Genomic DNA, 23,293 nt, shown 5'->3' with positions numbered 1-23,293 from the left:
ATAGGTCCAGTGATTAGAGTGCTTTCTCTCTAATGTTAGTGATTACTTGTACCAGGATAAGTACAAAACTTTCTGCTGATAGTGTTTCCTGAAGGTCAGATATCTCTTTCAAGGCTTATTGCTGAGGGCTGAAAGGCTTGTCCAAGACCAGCCAGCTAAAGATGAGGGAGGATGCCAGATCAACCAAACCTCTAACTATCAAAGGGCAAAAGAATGTAATGCCCAGTTAAGGTTTTTTTCCCGAGAGCCAACTGTGTCCTGGAGCTGGCAATGGCTACTGCGAATTGTCTCCCTGCACTGCAGCTGCATTCAGTGTAGGAGATGTAGCTATATTGAATGATTTAATTGGTGGGCACAGTAGATGTGGCAGGTTGGTTAGAGGTGTGTTTGTGAGTTGAAGAGATAGGGATTACTTTGAGGCACATCACAATTGGGATTTTGATATGAGGAGATCAGGGTTTGTGCCCACCCCATGTGGGTAAGGAAAGGAAAGGGGACCATGTGTTCCCTCAGGAGCTAGTTTACCTAATTTTATCGCAAAGTTATGTAGGCTGTCCCAAGGCACCTGGGGGGGGGCAGAGGGAGGATCTTGTCTCAGGAATTGTCAGTAGCAAGGTGCCATATGAGAGTAGTCTGTGGGTTTGCTGATGGATAAGGGAATGTACAGGTTTAGATGGTACCCTGGGGGTAGAGAGTAGAGTGGCTGTTAGATTTCACAAGGGTTGTATCCTGTCAGGAGAGTCGACTCAGTGCTTGATTGTAGGGTAGGTGCAGGTAGCTCCTTTCTGTACAGTGAAAAGTCAGAGTGCGAGTATATGTGTTATGGGTGTTTTGGGTTGTCGCTCAAAGAGGGCGGAACTAAATTTACATGTATCTTCTCTTGTACAGAGGTATTTCCTGGTTTTCTGAAGTTCGAGTTTTGCTGAACTGGGCATTCTGGAAGGCCGCAGCCTGTCCCAGGGAAACCTTAACTGTGTGTTAACAAAGGTTTTTTTGCCATATAATTTCGTAGTTTTTTTTTTCCTTAACAAAATGAAAACACATTGATGGGAATTAGTGGCCCTTGTGGAGTTATTGATGGTATAAAGGCCAAGTGAACTACTGATCCTGACCCAAAACCCTTCTCCCTCGCACTGATCAGCCCCACCAACCAGCCCATGTCCTTCCAGTCCAGCCAGCACCCACCACACTATTTTGTCCAGGCTTTCCCCCATCCCAGTTGGTGGGTTTGGGGTGGGGGGGGGGAGAGGAGGGCAAATCCCTGATATATCTTTGTGGCTGTGTACCCAGGTTTCCAACTGGACCTGATCTTGGATTCCAACTTTTCCCCTGTGCATAATGAGAGAACCCAAATGCTCTTTCAAGAGCTACCACAATTTTCTGAAAAGAAGCTGTATTCTTTGCACCACTTTGGCAGTTTGCATCACCCCACCCCCTGCATATTCTCGGTAGATGCAACATACAGCTCTATACATCCATCTTCTGCATAGGAGGCTCAGGAAGGTGTTTTGATCAAAGGGATGGAATGATCTGTGGGATGGAATGCAAGCCACATGAGCAAAGGTTGAAGGAACTGGGTATGCTTAGTTTGGAAAAGAGGACATTAAGAGGGCACATGTTAGTGGTTTTCAGATACTTGAAATGCTGCCATAAAAAAGATGGAGAAAAGTTGTTCTCTTTGCCACAGAGGGTAGGATAAGAGGCAATGGGTTCAAACAACAGCATAGCAGATTTAGATTAAATCTCAGAAAAAAGTGTAAGAAAAGTAGGACAATGGAACAGACTGCCTTGGGAGGTTGTGGTAGCTCCTTCATTGGAGGTTTTCAAAAGGAGGCTGGGTAGCCATCTGTCTTGGATGGTTTAGACCAGCGGTTCTCATAAAAAAAATATTTAGGTGGCCTCAAAGTGTGCCACCAACTCTTGCTGGTAGCTGCACTGACACTTTTTCCTAAAATACTCAATTAACTTCAGAAAAAACAAACAAATATGCATGTATACACACTCAGATCATTGTAATTTATCTATGTAGGGTTTTTTTGGGGGGGGATACTCAATAATAAAAACAATTCTGTGAAAAGAGATATTTGTATGTTTAATATCACTTTTCACAGCAAGTTCTGGCAAGTTAAGATCTGGATGGGGTGGAGGGTGAGGCAGCAGAGGCCAGGGATGATGGATGGGAGCCCCCACCACTGTGTGGTCAGGGCTGTGGGTCAGCACCTTGAGCCAGCACCCACTGGAGCCCAGGGTCAGCACCCACAGCTGCATGGCCAGGGCCAGGGATTGGCACCCAGGGACAGGGATCAGCACTAGCTGCCATGCAGCCGGGGGGTCGGCACCCAGAGCTGGCACCTGCTGCTGTGTGACGGGGGCCAGGGATCTCACCGAGGGTCAGCACTTTGGATCCGTGCCCACTGCGGCATAGCCGGGGCTAGGAGTCTGCATCCTGGGCCAGCACCCGCCAGAGCCTGCTGCTGCGCGACCGGGACTGGAGGTCAGCGTCCAGAGTCAGCACTGTCTACACTGGCACTTTACAGCACTGAAACTTGCTGCGCTCAGGCAGGTCTTTTTTCACACCCCTGAATGAGAAAGTTGAAACGCTGGAAAGTGCCAGTGTAGACAAGCCCTGGGGCTCAGACCTCCCCAGAAAGACAAGCTGAGAATGGGCTCTCTTGAAGGGGAACATGGGGGGCAGGGCCCCCCCAGATCATGGCACACACATGGGGCAGAGAGTGGAGGTCAGATGTCCAGAGAGGCAAGGCATGCCCTCTCCAGAACCTGGCTCACATGAGCAGGGACATAGAGCAGGAGTCAGATCTCCATTGATGGGCAGGGGTCCCCCAGATCCTGAAACACAGATGAGAGGGTGGGGAATGGGGCTCAGACATCCCCAGAGAGGCAAATCCCCTCCTTATCTCATCTTGCATGAGGTGGGACAGGGAACAAGGCTCATACCCCCCCTTGAGCATTAGGGGCCCCAGATCCTGACACACACAGGGCAGGGAGTGGGGCTCAGACAGCCCTGGAGGCAGCACCCCCAGCTCACAAGCAGTGTGGGGACAGGGGCTCATAACCCCGAAATCCTGGCACACACATTGAAGGGGAGAATGTGGATCTGACAGGTGCCCGTGCCCCTATTCTCCCCCAGTTCCCCTCCCACTCACCCCCATGTGTCCCTACCTGAGACCCTGAACCCTTCTCACCACCCTTACCACCCATTCCCATTTATCCTCCTACCTTCCATGCAGCCTCAAACTCCTCACCCTTATTTCCCCACTTCTCCACCCCTAAAATGCACTCCCCTCCCAGCAAGCATTCAAATATCTTTTACAAATACATTCCCCCAAAATAAAGAATCCCTCTTACAGAGACAGATTTTGGCAATATGCCATCCTACCTTTTCCAAATTTCTGGCACTCTCTTTAACTAAGGCTGTGGCTACACTGAGGCTTTTAGTGACACGGCTACGAGGCTTCTGCCGCTACAGCTGTGCCACTAAAAGGCATGCAGTGTAGGTGCTGTTTGTCGGCAGGACTGTGCTCTCCTGCCAACAAAAAGCTTCCACCCCTCACAAGCGGCAGCAGCTTTGTCGGCAGGAGAGCACTCGTGCCGACAAAGCACTGTCCTCACCGGTGCTTTTTGTCGGTAAGACATATATTGTTCGGGGGGAGTTTTTTTAATGCCCCTGAACAACAAAAGTTTTGCCGACAAAGTGCCAGTGTAGACAAAGCCTGACACTGTCAAGTTCAAGGGACTACTGCTTATCCCCTTGAGCTATCCAGCTGGTGTGAAACTTTGAAGGCTAACAGTCCTGTTAACTCCTCTGTGTGGACATGCTAGATATAATCAGTTAGGTACCCGGTAGGCGCGTGAGTCTTGGCATGCCTAACTGGAGAAGCAAACTCTTTTTCAAAAAAGGTTTTAATTTGATTTTTCCCAAAGGTCTGGTGGATGCCCTGCACTCTATTAGGGTAACCCTGAGACCTTGCTGCAGTGATCTGAGCCCTGGCTTGATCTCTATCTGTGAGCAAAAATAGGTTGCCAGAATCTATCAACTTTTAAAAAGCTGTTTTTTGGGAGAGACTGTGTCTGGAGAACCCATTGGTCAAATAGCCCTAAATGTGGATCCCTAACCATGCCCTGTGCTCCTCTGAGATCCACCAAATTTCGAAGCAGTCCAGATAACCGTGTGGATTTTAAAGCACTTAGAAGAGCCAAGCTTTAAACAGAAAGCTTGTTTTAACCTCAAACAGGAGAGCAACCGATAATAGCAGTTTGACTACAATATATCTGTAATCTCTGACCGTTTTGTCATACGGTCTCAGCATTTTAGCAAGACGACCATTTAAGGCCTCTCTGCCAGTAATAATGTGTAATTTTAGTTATCCAAGTATAGACTGGTTGAATGTCTCATGGTTTAAAGAGAAAGTTTCTTGATACTCTACCAAAAGCAATTTCTCCTTGGAACATGTAATTCTGAAACATGCAAAAGGAGATTTGGGACCAGTCTGTTCTGGAGGCCAGTATGGCTGAGCCATTAACAGTGCCATAATAGAATTCAGATCCCCACTAGTGGACTAACGAAAGGAAAACAAGATTGTCAGGACTATTCCCTGAGGGGAAGATTCCTTCCAGAGCATTCTTCTGGTGGGACAACCTGACTTCCCCATATGGCCAAGGCAGGATGACATGACCTGCAACACATAATTAACTCATTCACCCAGCCACTTTGAATGCCATTGTTGTGCAAGTCTTTGAATGTGAGGCTGAGAAACTGGAACCAGACTCAGAAAAGGAGAAAGATGACTAATGAAGCAAGTGGACTTGGAGGATATCATGATCAGAGTGGGAAGGAATTTTAGCAGAGTATATAGAAAAATAAGTCACAGAATATGGATGTTGTGTGTGGGGTGGGGAGGAGAACATGAGTTCTGTGTTTGGTTTCTCTCTGAGTCTGGAAGCTTTGGTGGCTGGAAGGACAGTGGAGTTACTGTAGGTGATGGAATTGAGAGGCAAAAGCAATGATTGGCCATGTTATACATGGGATAATCCCTGGTATCATCTAGCACAGGGGTGGCCAACCTGAGCCTGAGAAGGAGCCAGAGTTTACCAATGTGCATTGCCAAAGAGCCACATTAATTCATCAGCAGCCCCCCAGCATCTCCCACCCTCTAGCAGCCCCGCCAATCAGCGCCTCCCCCACCCTCCCCACACCTCCCGATCAGCTGTTTCGTGGTATGCAGGAGGCATGGCAGGCTCAGGGGCGCAGGAAGGGTTGGAGTGGGGACAGGGCCTGTGGCAGAGCCAGGGATTGAGCAATGAGCACTCCCCAGCACATTGGAAAGTTGGCACCTGTAGCTCCAGCCCCAGAGTCGGTGCCTATACAAGGAGCCTCATATTAACTTCTGAAGAGCCACAGGTTGGCCACCCCTGATCTAGCAAGAGATGTGAAAGAGACATTTGGAGAGGGCGAAATGAGCAATGGGTGAGGGAATGAGGTGGTAAATTTGGGACTCCTCAGCCTAAAGAGAGTACTGAAACTGAAGGAGCAGCTGATGTCACTGACCATGCTAGCTGCCCCACAGGGAGCATGTCTGGGTAGGACCTGGGTGAGGTTTCCTCAGTGCCTCAGATCAGAGGCTATGATCTTGTTGATCTCTGACATGACTTGTACAGTACATTCAAGCCTAAACTTGATTGGCTTTTTTGCCGCCATACTGCATGAAAAAATAGCTGGAGTCCCCAAGTAGCAGCAGTCTCATGCTAAAGCCAAATGATTGTGGCACAAAGGTTTGAGAAACTCTTACTCTGTGGCTTTGCAGGAGGAAAGGAAGAGGTTCTTTGCTTCTACCGTTACAAGTTGGTCTGAAGAGTGTCATTTGCTGAGCTTCTGGGATGTGATGGGAGAATTTGTGCACCACAACTTGTGGTTTGGATCTATGACATCTCCATCTGCTGAAGTCTAACAGGGCATTTCTGGGCTTTTGCTACTGTGCAGAATGCTGATTGGTCTGATGGAGCCATGTGCATAGCCTTCACTTCTGAAGCCAGCTATTATGCTGACAGTCTGTCCAGGGTTTGACATGCATCTAGTCTTTCATTTTTGGTCAAGATTTTCAAAGAGTTTGGGGAGAGACGAGATGGTTCTTATAGTGCTGCAATGGCCAGAAGAAGTGTAATGGCTCCGTGATCGTTACTGAAGAGAGACTGCACTGGTGGGGTTGATCAATGTTACCTAGTCATAGACTCACAGATAGATAGATATTAAGGTCAGAAGGGACCATTATGATAATCTAGTCTGACCTCGTGCACAATGTAGGCCACCGAATCTCACCCACCCACTCCTGCAATAAACATCTCACCTATGTCTGAGCTATTGAAGTTCTCAAATCATGGTTTAAAGACTCCAAGGTGCAGAGAATCCTCCAGCAAGTGACCCCATGCTGCGGAGGAAGGCAAAAACCCTCTTCCAATCTGCCCTGGAGGAAAATACCTTCCCGACCCCAAATATGGCAATCAGCTGAACCCTGAGCATGTGGGCAAGACTCACCAGCCAGATACTCAGGAAAGAATTCTCTGTAACTCAGATCCCACCCCATCTAACATTCCATCACAGGCCATTGGGCCTATTTACCATGAATAGTTAACGATCAATTAATTGCCAAAATCATGTTATCCCATCATACCATCTTCTCCATAAATGTATCGAGTTTAATCTTGAAGCCAGATAGGTCTTTTGCCCCCACTGTTTCCCTTGGAAGGCTGTTCCAGAACTTCACTCCTCTGGATTAGTTATGATTTTCTAATGCTTACTAAAGCTGGCTGGAGAACAATGCACACAATATTTTTCATGAATGTCCCTCTCTTCCTCTGTGTTTTGATGACATTTTCTGACAAGCCTTATGGCATACGCTTTTTATTTTGCTTTTTACTCGCCTTCTTCTAATAAACATTGCTTTCCTTAACATGCCCTCAGCCTCTTAATGGGGCGAACCTAGTGGGACCATTCTCCAAAACAGGGAAAATTTAAATCTCTGGTGATAGAATTGGGGCAAAAGACTTGGAGTGCTTAGTCAAAGATAGTGGTTCATAAAGATGCTCCTTCCCATAAAGTTCTGCAAGGATTTTGGCTGCAGTTAACAAGGGAATTGAGAGAGGCTGGGCACCCAAAGGAGTGGCAGGAATAGGAGACCACAGGTTAGAGCCAAATTAACAGTGTTTCTGCTTGCTGTGGTTAAGGTTATTTTCTGCTGCAGAAGTATTCACTTTAAGAGAATATGAAGCATCAGAAGTTGTTTAGGTTGTCACCCACATGATTAATATCTCTAGGCAACTGCGATGTGAGCTTTGTTGCTAGCAATGAAGTAGCAGAAAATGAGGATTTAAAAAAATGTATTTTGAATCTTTCATCTGAGGTTTTTAAAGTCCTTTACACGCATTAAGTTTCACCATACTTCTGGAAGTTAAGTATTTTGATTCCATTTTAGACATCGGGAAACTTGGCAAAAAAAAGTTAAATGACTTTCCCAAGGAAACAGGAAATCTGAGCCAAGACTACATGTCAAGACTCCAAACCCTTTCCCTTGCACACTTTTGTGTTTCTTGAATAAGGTTTGTCACGTCTTTAAATACATTGCCTAGCTTCAAGCTTCCCAGGTTTTCCTCCTCGTGCCAACTGAGAAAAACACAGAGCTCAGATATATAGAGCTATTTGGGCATTGTGTATGCACAGCAGTTACTTTCTGAAGAGCCTGAAATTATCAAGAAGAAAGTCCTTGTCATATGTTACAGTTTGAAACTGTTGCTTGGTAAGTTATTGCTATAATACAGGAACACTGCTCCTTGTAAATCCAGGGGCCAGGAGGAAATAGGAGGGAGCAGAAAAGAGGGGAGAAAAATATAGAGTAGGAAAGACGGGAGAGGGAATAGAGAGACAGATTTTCAACGGGACATGCTTAGTAGAAAATTCCTGAATCCAAAATGACAAATAAAACTGGAGCCCTTGTATCTCAAAGAGCATGGGAAACTTGTCCATGTCCCCATCCCTGTGACTGCCACCACCACAAGCACACACAAAAATCAGGATATGTAATGTCTTCTGTGTCAGTACGTTTTCTCACAGAGTTTTGATTTTGGTGCAATTTTGCGTCCTTTATTATGTCTCTTTTATTAAACTTAGATTGTAAATGCCTCAGGCCAGGAACTGGCTTTTTAATTCTGGAAGAGTGTTCAGTTCAGTGGGGTTCTGGTCTATGATTTGAGAGCGGTAAGGTGCTACCTCAGTACAGATAATAAATAATATCTGCTGGTTATTTCTACTCAATTGGAACTTGTTTTTTTAAGTACAACTTCAGCTTGCTGTGTACTTTTTCATCACGACTTCGAATGTGAATCATGTTTTCAAGGCTGGTGGCTATAAACAGTAGAAAACCTTTATAAATATGAAAGCTTGGTAATTGCCTCCTTTTGTGTGATAGAAGTATAATCCTACCACACTCAGCTGGGAAAATAGTTCAGAAACAACAATCAGAAATCATTTTTTGAATATCCAAAAAAGTGAACGCAGCAGGATGTTTCTCTTCTACTTGAAAGAATGTCTCCAGATTGTTGCCGATGCTTTCTTGAGCATCTGTTGAGATGTTTATTCATATCTTAACTCCCTTCAGAAAAGATTACATCATTCTGCTTTGATTTATATTCAACTTTCAGCAGAGATCAGTCTCCTGCTGCTAACAGTTGGGCCAAGCCTCCTTGTTTCTGTGGTCATTACACTGGCTCCATTAATTTTGAATTTCTGCTCCTGATCTGAAAGGTTTATTACTGCAGGTTGCTGTCTCTATGGTGGAGCCATTTGTTTCTAGATGATTGGTTAGCTAATTACAGCATTATTAAACATAAAATCTAATAGGTTATGGCTGCTGTTTGATATGCATCGCAGAGCTTGGAAAGCTTCTGAGGCACTGTGATGGTTCTTGGGGTACTCAGGACTGTGAGTCAACTGGTTACTCCCTTCCATTAGCCGGGGAAGTCTTGCTTGTGGTAGCTGAGTGTCAACTCCCTGACGTTGCCCGTCCTTCAGCCAGTCAAGCACTCTTGCCTGCTTATGCCAGCTCTTCTTTCCCTTGCAGGTTAACAATAGGTGCACCTCAGTCCTCTTGAATTACTCCCTTGTGATATCCAGTCCCTGACGCTGGCTACTCACAGAAATTCCAGATCCTCTACCCTCCGGGGCAGTGTACCCGCGTTTACCAGTTTTGCCTTAAACCATTGCCCCCTGTAAACCATACAGCACTTGTGAGCACTTATAATAAGACAAAAGCAGGTTTGTTTAAGAAAGAATAAAGATTTACCTAGAAGTGAGAGAGAGTGGTGGAAACAACTGGTGGTTACAGCCCAAAACAAAATAATAAAACATGAACTTGGGTCTACGCTTATCACCTATTGTTAATCTGCAAGGTAAAGTAAAGGTATTGTTAATCTGCAATGGCTGGCATAGCCCAAAGGAGAGTGCTTGAATGGCTGAAGGCTGGTGAGGTTAGGGAACTGACACCCAGTTACCACAAGCAAGACTCCTTCATGCTGGTGACGGGGTAACAAGGTGGCTCCCAGTCCTGGGTGTCCTGAGAACCATCCCAGAAAGTCTTTTACAAAGGTACTTAGATGCTGCTGATTTAGATAGGTGTCAGATTTGGAAACCACACTAACCTGAACAGGTTAAGCACCTAGGTCCCATTGAAATCAAATCTGGCCATCTGCCTCAGTACCCTATGATTGAATGAGGATAATAGTACTTCCTGCCTTGCAGGGTCTTGGGATGATAAAGATTCTGAGGAGGCCTGATACTACTGTGATGGGGGTGAGGAAGGCATGTAAGTTTCTAGGATAGCTACCATTCCTGAGTTTCATGTCTGCTTTTATAGGCCTACAGTCCACAGCAGATGGATGCAAAGATGGTATACTTCTGTATTTTATTTAGAGTTTTTAAATAACCTAGTCAGAAGTCTCCTGGCACATTTATATAATTGAAATCAATAATTTTAAACAAAAACATTTACAGATTACCTCTGTGCTTTGAAGAGTTCTTCCAGGTGTCAGCAGTACAACTCTACTTAAAATCCCTGGAAAAGCCTGGAGAAACAGATGAGGGGAGCAGTCAATCGAGGCTATGGTGGACCAAAGAGGGAAGTAAACTTCAGAGTCCAGGGGCCCTCACTGATGACAACATTACAATCACCCTCCCTGTTATAAACCAGTATCCTGCTAACTTAAACACGTTGGCTGGCAGTTTTTGGCATAGAATCATGTGAGGAATGAAGCAGTTTCAAATATAGGGAGGTTCAAAACCATTTAGGCCTTTGTAAGTCAAAGCCATTAAAACTTCACCCAGAAGTCAGCTGTCAGTAAGTGCGGATCACACAGCACAGGCCGTAATGTCCTCCATACAGAAGATCCTGCTATATAAATGGCATCTTTTTTTCTGCATCTAAAAGTGATATTTGGAACAGTTCAAGGTGCATTAGAGCAATCTGACAGAGAGAGAAAAATAGCAAGGGCCACTTTTAATGAAAAAGGACATCAATGATAAGAACCACACTTTAAGGGCTTGATTCAAATCCTATTTAAATCAGAGGGTTATTTCCATTGACTTCAATGGGATTTGGATGAGATCCTGTGTTAATATGTAGTGTCAAGCACAGCCACGGTGTGGGATGATGACCCATTAAAGGCAGAGGGCTTAGCCCTATCTGTGACTGACTAGCTGCCTCCCAGGTAATGGGTCTGAGGCCAGAGTTCAGGCTGGCAGGTCACCTGGTCCTTAGACAAAAGGCCATCAAGCTGCTCAGCTGTGAGAGAGATCCTGTAGGAGACTCTGGGTCAAGGTAAAGGAGCTGGAAAAAGGCCAGGCAGCAGAACCCAATTTATCTGTTTGATTTGTATTGGACTGTTTAGAGAAATAAACCCAACCCTATAAAAAGAGCCTTAAATTCTGCTGCTTTGGGAGCTTCATTTGTAGCACTGGCTGGTGAGTTGGCACACCAATATAAATACACCTGCCATTCAATATAATCCATTACACTATCTTGCAATCATATTTTTTTCTAGTTAGTCATATGGAAAGTTAGCACTGCATTGACAGCAATTGTATGCAGATTTAATAATTTTATTAAGATGTTGAAGAAAAAAGAAAACGGTACAGAGTTTAAGCATAGAAGTTTCTGGTTTTCAGGGAATAAGGTACAGATTATCAAGGAGTGCGAAATTTGGTTTAGGAATGGATGCGTAAGGAATACATAATCTACAATCCCCCCGATTGGGGGTAAAAGTTTAACGCGTCAAACTACAGACATTGAGATTTGGGGGTATGTTGTTCATATAATGGCTATGGTTAGGTGTGAAGCATAATAAGTGGATATGATGATGAGAATTTACCCTCATTTGGTGGGATTTAATGTTCAGTGAGTTTATGGTTCCAGTTCATATGGTCCAATGGAAAAAGTCTCTCAGTCCCTTTCCCATAGTTGGTGCATGATGTCATACCGGCTCACACTTCCTGGTACTGTCGGTGGCCGGTGATGTGTTCGATGTAGATGTCCCTGGACCATCAGATGGTGTCCGAGACCATGAGGCGCCGCATGATCCGTGCGTAGCATCGACCGATCCCACAGGTCCGCAGCACACGCTCGTTGCAGGGGTCCCAAGTGCCCAGGGCTCCGACGATTAGGGCATCCATCTGCACCTCGTAGCCCTTTGCTCTCAGGGTGTCAGCTAGGGGGACATATTTTTCCAGTTTACGAGCTCGGGCTTCGCAGAAGGCCGGGGTCCTGTTCTCAAAGGAGACCGTGATGTCGATGAGGATGATCTTTTTCTGGTCCTCGTCGGTGACTACCACGTCGGGTCGCAACTGTCAGTACCGGGGATGGCGCAGTTCACGGCGACCTCCCCCAGGCGCAGTGCGATGGCTTTCACCAGGCAGTTCTAGATGGCGTTGTGGCACAGCTGCCAGGCCTTGGAATGGGGCTTGCAGCTGCACAGGACATGGGGCAGGGTCTCGTTGGAGTAGCCGCACTTCCCGCAATGCTTGTCTCGGTTCCCGTAGTGGACGGCTCCGTTGAGTGGGACACAGTTGAGCTGGGCACGGTGGATGAACTGCCGGTCGGCGAAACTGGAGAAGCCGTCCCCGGCGAGGAAGTGGTTGCTGGCGTCCCACTTGCTGCTCAGTTCGAAGGCTTTACGCTGGTCCGGTTTACGCTTCAGGGTTTCCATGTACAGTGAGTAGATGGCTGCCTTCAGGGTTCTCTCCAGCATGCCCCTGAAGCTTGGGGTGACAATGGTGTTGTCGTTGGACCTGATCTGCGGCACCAGGACTCCCAGCTCCTGGCGCTCCTTGCACCACTCCCAGCGGCAGCCGATGTGCTTCCCCAGGCGACACATGGCATTGCGAGCGCGGGACCACAGTGAAGCGATGTCATTGACAGCAATTGTATGCAGATACTACGGTGATGATGTACCTTAGAAATTCTTATTGCGTTAATTATCTGAGCTTTATGCAGGTGGGATCTGCTTCATTCCTCCCTCATCCCATACACAATCCCCTCTGCTTTTTACAGATCTTGAAACATTATGGCTTATTTTATCAGTAAATTAATATTGCCATTATCTTCACATAACAAGTAGAAACAGTTGCCCAAAGGCAAGGAGTGCTACAGAAATCCATTTTATCTTCATTATGATGTTTTGGGTCATTGGGTATTGCATAGAAATAATGAAAGTAAATATTAAGTTGGATGAGAGGGTGTTTTTCTCCCAGCTGAAAGTAAATACATTGGTGTTTAAATAGTCATGCTACATTAGCAGAACTCTAAAGAGTCAGTGAGTCACTCTTGGGACTGATTTCATTTCCAGGTAGCAATGTGCAGAGCATGGTTGGTAATTTACAGAATCAGATAGCTCTGATTATATATGAGAGGATAGCTTCTGGATCACTCAGTAAAGTGAATACATCACTACTCATGATGATCTCTTTTCCCAGCATTCAATGCAAGGCTATTCCAGAAGAGGAAATGTCATGTTGGCATGTCTTACAAATTCACTGCCCAAGGGTGTGGACCAAATTTTGTTCAGATGTGTGCATGAAACTTCCATCAACTGCAGTAGAAATCTGGAGGTGAATTTTAAGATCAAGTTGCACTCTTGTTTTCAACCCTCCTTATGAGGGTTTAATTATGCAAACTACCATTAATACCTGAGGTGCTCTCATGCCCCACATACTGAGCTGACAATTTGCAGTACGTGTATAATGGTCTGAATTCACAATGAGCTAAAATCTGTTCAATGGGTGAAGCATACTACACTGGGTAAAAGGCTTTACTCCTGTGTATTTGAAGTGTGTATATATACAGGGTCATTTTCTAGGTATCCCAACTCAACCAGAAGTTATTTAGGCACCCAGTAACAGATGACCAACTGCTTAGACTTTTCTTGTCCTTACTATAAGCAATATTCAGTGTCATTAAAAGACATAGGCATACACTCTGAAATCTTAAATAGTCTGTAGCTAGGATCCCCTGGGAGAATCACTCTGGTGAATGGATCTTGACAGAACATGCTTTTGTCTCTGCTTTGTTGTTTTTGGTAACTGAATTGTCTTATTACGTGTGGGGATATTTTGATGTGGAAATTTGTTGTTTATATTGTGATATTTTCCCAAATGTGCCAAGCAAGCACAAAGAAGGCCACAGCTTGTACCCTGAAGAGCTTAATACTCTATACTTCCCAACAAAGAAGAAAGACAATGCTGGATTTGGAAAACTTTTTTCCACTAACAAGTAGACAGGTTTCTTTGCTCTTGGTTTTACACCACAGATAAATGTGGATATTTTCTTGCCAGTGGGTGCCAGACTTCCTTACTAGGAATATGATAGTAAGAACTTGGCAGAGATTCAAGTTGTAATGGGTAATCGTTTTGGAAGCCTCGGATTAAGATTGTGGAAGACCGAGAGAGATGTAAAGATAAATACTCTCATATATGCCTGATTGTAAAAAGATGAGAAGGTAAGTGTGAAATGCTGTAATATATTGAGAAACTGAAATTAATACTTGGTTAAAAAATGCCATTAAGCAGTAATAATTCTTGAAATGACCATGGGAACAACTATTGGTTTTACATCATTGCATTGTAAATGCACTTGATGTTTATCATCCATTGTTGTGTGTCCTGTTGTCTCAGGCTGAAGGCTGGTATGTCAAAGGTGCTCTAAGCAAGCCTATAGCGGCACCCTCTGCCTGCTATCTGAACCCTGTGTCAAATTCTGCTTACTTGTATCTTTAGAGTGCCACTGAGTTCAATAACAATTCTATTAGGTAACCAATTTCTGTTGGACCCTGGGGTGCTTGCTTGAAACGAGCGTCATAGTGTCACAGAAGAATAGCTGAGGGAGAAGAGATGTCCCCACATGAGATGGCAATACAAAGGAAGGCTATTCAATCCAGTTATAGCTGCAGGAGAAACAATGAGGAGTCCTTGTGGCACCTTAGAGACCAACAAATTTTTTTGGGCATAAGCTGTCGTGGGCTAAAACTCACTTCATTAGATGCATGGAGTGAAAAATACAGTAAGCAGAATATATATTATAGCACATGAAAAGATGGGAGTTGCTTTACCAAGTGGGGGGTCAGTGCTAACGAGTCAATTCAATTAAGGTGGAAGTGGCCTATTCTCAACAGTTGACAAGAAGGGGTGAATACCAAGGGAGGGAAAATTACTTTTGTAGTGCTAACAAGGCCAATGACAACAGTTGACAAGAAGGTGTGAGTATCAGCAGAGGGAAAATTACTTTTTGTAGTGACCCATCCACTCCTAGTCCTTTATTCAGGTCTAATTTGATGGTGTCCAATTTGCAAATTAATTCCAGTTCTGCAGTTTTTCTTCAGAGTCTGGTTTTTAATTTTTTTTTTTGTTGAAGAATTGCCACTTTTAAGTCTATTATTGAGTGTCCCAGGAGACTGAAGTGTTCTCTGACTGGTTTTTGAATGTTACAATTCTTGATATCTGATTTGTGTCCATTTATTCTTCTGTGTAGAGACTGTCTGGTTTGGCCAATGTACATGGCAGAGGGGCATTGGTGGCACATGATGGCATATATCACATTGGTAGATGTGCAGGTGAACGAACCCCTGATGATGTGCCTAGGTCACCATCATAGGACACAATGGACAGACAAGTGTGGGGCAGTGGAATTGTCCCCAGACCCATGCACCCTAGTGACTAACCTCAAATTTGCATAACATAGATTTTGAATGGATTGGTGTATTTCTTTAAGGTTTTAGTTTGAATTGCCCCCTTCAGTGTGGGCTGGAAATGTCACAACAACCTGTGGCATTTGGTCTTCCTGAACCATGCAAGTCCATCCCTAACTCGCGTACAACTTTTTCCTCACTGCCTGCTGTCTCATACTTCCTTCTCTCTGTTACCATAAGCAACACATACCAATGCACAAGAGCCTAAATTTGCCCAGTGAAGTGCATTCGTAAGCGGCGCCAGTACAAACACAGAAATATGTGTGTGATCATTCAAGATCAAATGCTTCATGGAATGGTGTGTAAATGTAAACAATGCCAGGTAAGTTAGGGTTTGGTATGGAGAAATGGCTTTTGTTTGTTTGTTTCTCTAATGCTTACAGTGGGGATTAACAATAAAGAAACTGTATAAAATTCTTCAAAACTTGGGTTTGAGGCACCTGGAAATGTCCGAACTCAAAAAGAAATTGTCAAGTCAGATTGCACAGCACACCTCATGCACTGAGCCATTATGCCGCGCAGTCCTCCAGTACTTTTACATCTTCTTTGAAACAGAATGTCAGTGCTCAGAGGTAGCAATCCAGAACATCCCTGAACCTCAGATTGTTTTTTCTCCCTCATGGCTACATCAGTTTTCACTAAAAAATAAATATGATGGGATACTGCTTTTTGTGCCCTTCTCTCCACTTTAAAAGGGCATTTTCTAGTAGGTTAGAGACTGTAAGGCTATGTTTGTGTGGCTGCTCGGAGCAAGCTTCCCGGGTAGACAGACTCATTCGAGTTCAACTTGAGCTAGCATACTAAAAATAGGAGCCTGGACATTGCAGCTCAGGTGACAGATCAGGCTGACCAGGGTCTCGCTCAGGTTACTAGCCGTAGCATCTACACTGCTATTTTTAGTGGTCTACCTGGGCTGGGAGAGTCATTCCCAAGTCCAGTGTAGACCAGGGGTGGCCAACCTGTGTCTGAGAAGGAGCCAGAATTTACCAATGTACATTGCCAAAGAGCCACAGTAATACATCAGCAGCGCCCCATCAGCTCCCCCCGGCTCCCAGCATCTCTCGCCCACAAGCAGCCCTGCCAATCAGTGCCTCCCCCTCCCTCCCCGCACCTCCCGATCAGCTCTTTCGTGGCATGCAGGAAGCTCTGGGGGGAAGGGGGAGGAGCGAGGGCATAGCAGGCTCGGGAGGGGGTGGGAAGGGGTGGAGTGGGGGCGGGGCCTGTGGCAGAGTCAGAGGTTAAGCAGTGAGCACCCCCTGGTACATTGGAAAGTTGGCACCTGTAGCTCCAGCCCCAGAGTTGGTGCCTCTACAAGGAGCCACATATTAACTTCTGAAGAGCCACAAGTGGCTCCAGAGCCACAGGTTGGCCACCCCTGGTGTAGACAGAGCCAAAGCTTCCCTAACAGCTGAGGGGCTAACATCAAAAGTTCCGCTCTCTTCAGTGAGTTTGTAAACTTTGGGGGAATCATATCTGCAGTGTAGCAAATATCAGCAGACTTGGGCTTTAACTGTAAACATTTCTTTGAACGATGAATGTAGGTTGTTTGGGGCAAAAAGAAACTCAATCAGACGGTGGCTATCTAAGCCTTTACGCCAAGTTTTGCAGAGTGCTAAAATCCGAGCTTCAGCTTCTGACACTTATTGCGGCTCTGGAGGTGTTGGGAAGTCCAGAGATACAGAGTAAGATAGATCCATGTGCTTCCTGGCTGATTAAAGCCAGTGTAGAAGAGTTGTGGCCATTTTTGGAGCAGTCAGTGCTTCCCTGAGGGAAGACAAAGTACTGGCATGTCTTGGAAAAAATAATGTAGATGCTTGCTCAAGCAACCATTTTCTAATTTAGATAATCTCTCCAGTTCTATCAACCTTTTATGGAGATCTTATTTTTTGGAAGGTTAACTAACTTCCTTGATATGGTGAAGCACTCCTAGCAGTATCTGGAGTCCTCAGGTCTTTGAGCTGAGGCACTTTTGTTGAGTGCATACTCTAAGCAGGTATGTTTTCTTTCTGGGTAGTAATAGGCAACTGTTCATCTGACCTAAGCTCTGTGTCGTGCGGTTCCACAAGGTCCTTTTTTGTCCAACCTGCGTACAGGGGAAATCAGTGACGCAGTGTGGTCAGTATTCTGATGACACCTAGCTTTACATTCCCGTCTCATCTAAGTGAGTGCAAAGTGACCGTACCCAGTATCTAATGGAGACTGGGGCATGGATGAGGCCTAGCTCATTCTGATTCTCTCTCTAAAATCACTCTAAAATTAAACCAGTGAAGTGGTCAGCCTGCTGCTGGTACTAGGAACAAAAATATCAGCAAATATTGGTTCTTGCAGTGCATTGCAACTTTAGGAGTGGGTATAGTGAATACTGAGGAATTCACAAATGTGATTTCTACAAAGAGAGAGGTTCTCTGCCTGTCTGTTCTTCAGGCATTCCTGTGCTTCAGTGTCTGCTATAGAGGAGGGTGTGTGGCTGCTCTACTGTAACGATGACCAGATGCTCTTAATGGAAGCAAGACCCAAGTGCAAATGGTTTATCTGCCTATCTCTCCGGATAGATCATGATTTGCATCATAGTCGGCTCTAATAATACAATATAGAGGCAGCCCACATATCCTGAGAGGAGAGAACCTTGCTTTTCTTTTTAAATAAGCAACCCCTTCAGAGAGGGATTGGAGTAAGACAGATGGTTTACCTCAGCCAGGAGAACAGGTGACCGCAACTTGGAATCTTTTGAAGCATGAATTAGAGAGGAAAAATGAGTGTGTCCAGGGCAGTACTATTGTGAAAAAATAATGCTCATGTGCGTTTGATAGCCCTCACTTTGTTAATTTTTCAACCATTCAAGTTTCGCTTTCTGGATCCGGGCCTGCAACTGAACAGCATAAGCAGCACATCACAGCTACACACAAAAGCTTTGTGGAATTTGCAGTTAATTACTACTTTACAGTTACTACTTTAAAATCCTGTGACTTAACAATGGCTGAACTGAAATATTGTTTGCTTGCCTCTGATCGTTTCTGCCATGAGCAACGCCTTTTCTAAAGTAAGACTATTAACACTTTATGGAATTTTCAGTGCTGGAGAGTGACCGTTCTTTAGCCGGAAAATAGACAAAGCTATGAAAACCTATTCTGTGCTGCCTCACCACTGTGCCTGAACGCTGGCCTGGAAGATCTCTTCCAAGGACACAAAGAGGGTTATTTAGTTCTTGGTCTTTCATGGTAGTTGATAGAGGTGCTTGTGAGAAGCAATTATTTGTGGGGTTTTTTTGATTAAGTGCCCACTGAGAATTGGATAGAGCCCACACATTTCGTTTCATACATGCCACCAGCGCTAACTGCTCCAGATTTTTGGTCACTACCCAAATGGATCAGAATTAAATGAATGACCTACAAGTGAACTTTTATGATTGCGCTGTAAACTCATGCAATTAATTGAAATTCTGGCACTGTTGCATTGTGGTGCTGTGCTTGTTCGCTCATGTAAGGCCAGAGCTGATCCCCTTGAAGCTTGTGGAAAGATTCCCAGGGCCAGGTTTAAAATTTAAGTATGTAGGCACCTAAAGATATAGTTAGGCACCTAACTCTCACTGACTTCAATGGGGCTTAGGCACCTAACTTTCTTAGGTGCCCTTGTAAATTCCATTAGGCACTTAAATGCCTTTGAAAATCTGGTCCACAGTGACTTCAATGAGCTTTGTATTAGGCCCTTTATATGGGGATGGAGGATCAAATGAGGGTGTAAGGAAGCTGATATACCATGTGGAAGAAAGATGAGGGCAGGATTGTGGGCCGGAAGGGGGGTGGTCGGAGTTTAGTGTATACTTCCAGCAAAGAGAAATCTGCAACTAATGGGATGTTTCTTTGCCTACTGTACCCATGATCACTTTGGTTGTATGTTACATCCCTTTTCCGCACTTGTCACCTATCCTTTGTCTGTCTAGATCCTGTGTTCTCTCAGGTGTGGGGCTGTATCTTTGAGATGCACATAATACAGTATGTTGTACACTTCTGCAGTACACACAATAATAATTTACTGTGTTTAATTTTCTAACAGTTTGTAGGCAGCAGTGGATATGGAAAATAATGCTTTGCGATGCCCAGGAAATGTTTTTTATTTTTTCATTTTTGTTGTTTATTTTCAGACTGCTCTGCAATGACTACAGCCAGATACAGGCCTACCTGGGACTTGGTACTTGACCCTTTGGTGTCCTGTAAACTCTGTCTTGGGGAATATCCCGTGGAACAGATGACAACAATAGCGCAATGCCAATGCATCTTCTGTACTCTGGTCGGTTTGCTTTTTTATTACATGTGTGCATAAAAAATATAGCCTTATTATATCTCAGGGTCAGGATGAGGCATTGTTTTTTATGTTGACTTTAGCAGAGTACAATTCACTCAACAGTGTTGGAACTGCAGAAGGTCCCCAAAGCATTGGAAGTGCAACAATGCCATAGCACTCCTACACCCTGGGTGGGCACACAGGGGTCTTGTGCAACGCGGACTCCGTGAAAATCTCCCAGAGCCAGGCTCATGTATCCCATTGTGGAGGATGAATGTGGCTTACAGGGTGATCAGTGGCAGGAGAGGAATTATCTGGTACGTCTGCAGTCACACACAGGTTCGGTGGTCACAAATCCTTGTGGTAATAGTTGTGTCAGGATTATACACTCTATTATAGCCAAGGAGCTGGAATTCTGTCTGTGGAAAGGCTACAGAGCTGCTCCATGCCCTGTTTGTGATTGGGAGGGAGGGCATTCTGATTTCTCTCATCAGTTTTTTTTCAGGCTTTGTGTGACTTTCACTCTTTACATGTAAAAGAAAATGAAAAATAAAGGAGTTACAGGTTATCTGTCAGACATGTTTGTTTTGTTTTTCTTAATTTGTGTGAGCAGCCATAAGAGCCTTTGAACTGAGAATTAAGAGCTGTGCTGCACTTTTTAAACTAGAGCTAGCAACTAATGTTATGCCCCACCTAAGAAGGGGCGGGGGGGGGGGAGCAATTGGGATAATCAAGCAGTATTTCACAGTGGATATTTACCTCCTTGACTACTCTACTCAGACGTTATAAACTATCCTCTTTCCTTTTGTCTGTTCTTTGGAGCAGAGGCCAGGCACTCTTTTGTGATTGGAAATTACATGGCACATTATGGGTACTTATGACAACACATAATGAATAACCCAACTTTTGTAACAGTTTTCTGTTGGCACTGCCTTATTGCATGAGTATGCGCCTTGGATGAGAGAGGAGAAAGAGAGTAGTGACAGTTAAGTACAGGATATTGTATGTTTGTAGTTGTGAGCATTTAAAGGTGATACTTAGCGAGCACCTTTTCAAAATGCTGTACAGAAATCAACTGATGGATGCTCTTAGAGCTGCTGTGAAGCAGGTTAGTTGACATCCCCATTTTATAGATGGAGAAACTGAAGCAGAAGGGCTAAGGGAGCAGAGAGAAAGGGAAAGAACTTGGAGGTGTCTGTTTAGCAGCAGTGTTTCAAACAAAGAAATCAGAGCACCCTGTAACCAGCTGCAATGATTATTTTTTTTACATCGAATATTCAATAAGTAACATACCATCAAAACATCCTGTTCATTAAAGTCACTTATTGTTTATTATTACAACGTTCCTGGGCCAGTGTTGGCTCAAGGAGTGGAAACTAGTCTCTTCCATTCCTCTCATTTGCTGCTGCTGCTTCTACATGCTCTATTTTGTTAAGATCAACTGTTTCTGCTGTCCCTACTAAGGGTTGTTCTTAAGGTTTCCCCTTGGGTGCCCTCGTTTCTTCACACTAGTTGGTTTCCATTTGATGACTTCATGTGAGTGTCTGTGCATTGGCATGTGGAGTGCATGCCCCAAACATGTCCGGCACTTCCTTGTGATTCTGGTGGAGACGAGCCGCTTGTTGGTGATTCTTGGAGCTCTTCGTTGGTGATGAGGTCTTTCCAACCAAATTCTAGAATCTTTAATAGGCACTTATTTTCAAAGGCTTCCAGTTTTCTGTCTACCATTTTGGTAGCTCTTGTAGTTGTATACTAGCACTGAGATTGTTTGAGTTGAAAATTTTCAGTTTTGTTCTGGTGCTGTGAATCTTTCTTTTATTTCCATATGATGTTGAGTTTAGTGAATGCATTTTCTCTTCTCGATGTCACTTCCTTCTTCAAGTGCTTCTTAATATAATTCCATGATTTTGAATTGGGGAAAAAAATTTGAATGTGAGACCTGGGACAAATACCGTGCCCCTTCAGTTAAAAATAAGAATTGCTTCATTATGCCTTTGTGTAGGGAGTGATTGTATGCAAAGTGTGCAAAAGGGTATGAAATAATTCCATGCAAAGCCAATCTGTGTTCCCCATAGGATAGTTTTTATATTCACAGCTAAGTTTTGCACATCTTTATTCTCTAAATCAGCTGCTGGATATTTTAGTTTCATTTTACTGTAACTTCCAAATGGTAGCCCAGAGGAGAACTGCTGCACCAGGTACGGTTCCCTGACATTTTCCCTACCGTTGCTCACTTCTTCCATTCTTCCTGGTAGAATATCATTGTTGCTTTCTATTTCTAGATAAATCATTAGAAAGTGCTGATAAATTGTGCCCTAGTAACAGGTTAAGTAAACTTAACACAGAGGCATTAACTTAGTGTCTCCAATTCAATCAGGTACATTAATCAGTTTTTAGAATTAGCATTTGTTTATCCTCAATAGTCTGCTCAACAGGGTGAATTACACAAAAACCTAAACAGTCTTTCTCTCTCAGTACTTACAAGGTCCTCAGCACAGTAGCGTTTGAGGAACTCAGAAAAATGAATGCATTTATCCTTGCAATCTCCCTGTGATACAGGGAAATGTTACAGGTTTCAGAGTAGCAGCCGTGTTAGTCTGTATTCGCAAAAAGAAAAGGAGTACTTGTGGCACCTTAGAGACTAACAAATTTATTAGAGCATAAGCTTTCGTGAGCTACTTTCCACCAAATGCATCCGATGAAGTGAGCTGTAGCTCACGAAAGCTTATGCTCTAATAAATTTGTTAGTCTCTAAGGTGCCACAAGTACTCCTTTTCTTTTTAGGGAAATGTTATTATCCCCCTTGTACTTATGGGGAATTGAGACAGCCTGACTTCCCCAGGAAGTCTGTGGCAGAACTAGGAATTCAACCGAGAATTCATGAATGCCTTAAACACAAGGCCTCAGTCCCTGCCCCAAAGCATTTACAGTTTAACAAATTACACTTGAAGACTGCAATTGATTTTACTAAGGGCCAAATCCTAAACCTATTGAAATCAGTGGAAAGGCTTCCAGTGACTTCATCAGTCTTTGGATTAGGCCCTAAATACAGTGGACCAGCTAATCCATTGTACAAACTCTCCAGTGTCAGTGAAAATACACCAGCAAAATGTTTAACTCAGTATGTGTTTAAGCTCTTGACAGACCAGTGCATGCAAAGTTTTTGTCCAAGTGATATGACGGAAATACAGAATAAGAATGAAAAAAATATCGTAGCACGTTGGTTAAAAAATGTGAATGGTACTTTTGTGATGATTTTCTCTGTTAGTTCTAGAGTCACTTTCTAAACTAGTGTTTATATAGAGAGAGAGCAGGAGTATTTTACTCTCAAAGCAATCTTTCAGTGCAGTACCATCAAAATGGATGCAGAATTTAGATCAATGTGCAGATTTGCACAGACAGAAATATTATAGCGTTGAGGAATCTTTGCCCCTTGTCAGACCCCAGAAGTGCTAGTGTCAGAATCTCATGAAGCAGGTTTCAGAGTAGCAGCCGTGTTAGTCTGTATTCTCAAAAAGAAAAGGAGTACTTGTGGCACCTTAGAGACTAACAAATTTATTAGAGCATAAGCTTTCGTGAGCTACAGCTCACTTCATCGGATGCTTATGCTCTAATAAATTTGTTAGTCTCTAAGGTGCCACAAGTACTCCTTTTCTTTTTGAGAATCTCATGAAGGATTATCTCCTCCCAACATTAACACAATAGCACAACATTG

General features: G+C 44.1%; 1 protein-coding gene across 2 annotated transcripts in view; it reads left to right on the top strand.

The window, feature by feature from the left end:
* Positions 1-23,293, top strand: part of RNF144A (ring finger protein 144A) — a 101,618-nt gene that overhangs the window by 40,935 nt on the left and 37,390 nt on the right. For both annotated transcript variants that reach the window (XM_038397371.2, XM_038397375.2), the window contains exon 2: positions 19,439-19,584. In XM_038397371.2, the coding sequence (XP_038253299.1) occupies positions 19,439-19,584 (146 nt within the window). The remainder of the gene's footprint in view (positions 1-19,438; positions 19,585-23,293) is intronic.

This window comes from Dermochelys coriacea, chromosome 3 (genome assembly GCF_009764565.3).
Source record: "Dermochelys coriacea isolate rDerCor1 chromosome 3, rDerCor1.pri.v4, whole genome shotgun sequence".
In the NCBI taxonomy this organism is placed as follows: Eukaryota; Metazoa; Chordata; order Testudines; family Dermochelyidae; genus Dermochelys; species Dermochelys coriacea.
This window is presented reverse-complemented; position numbering and strand designations above follow the sequence as displayed.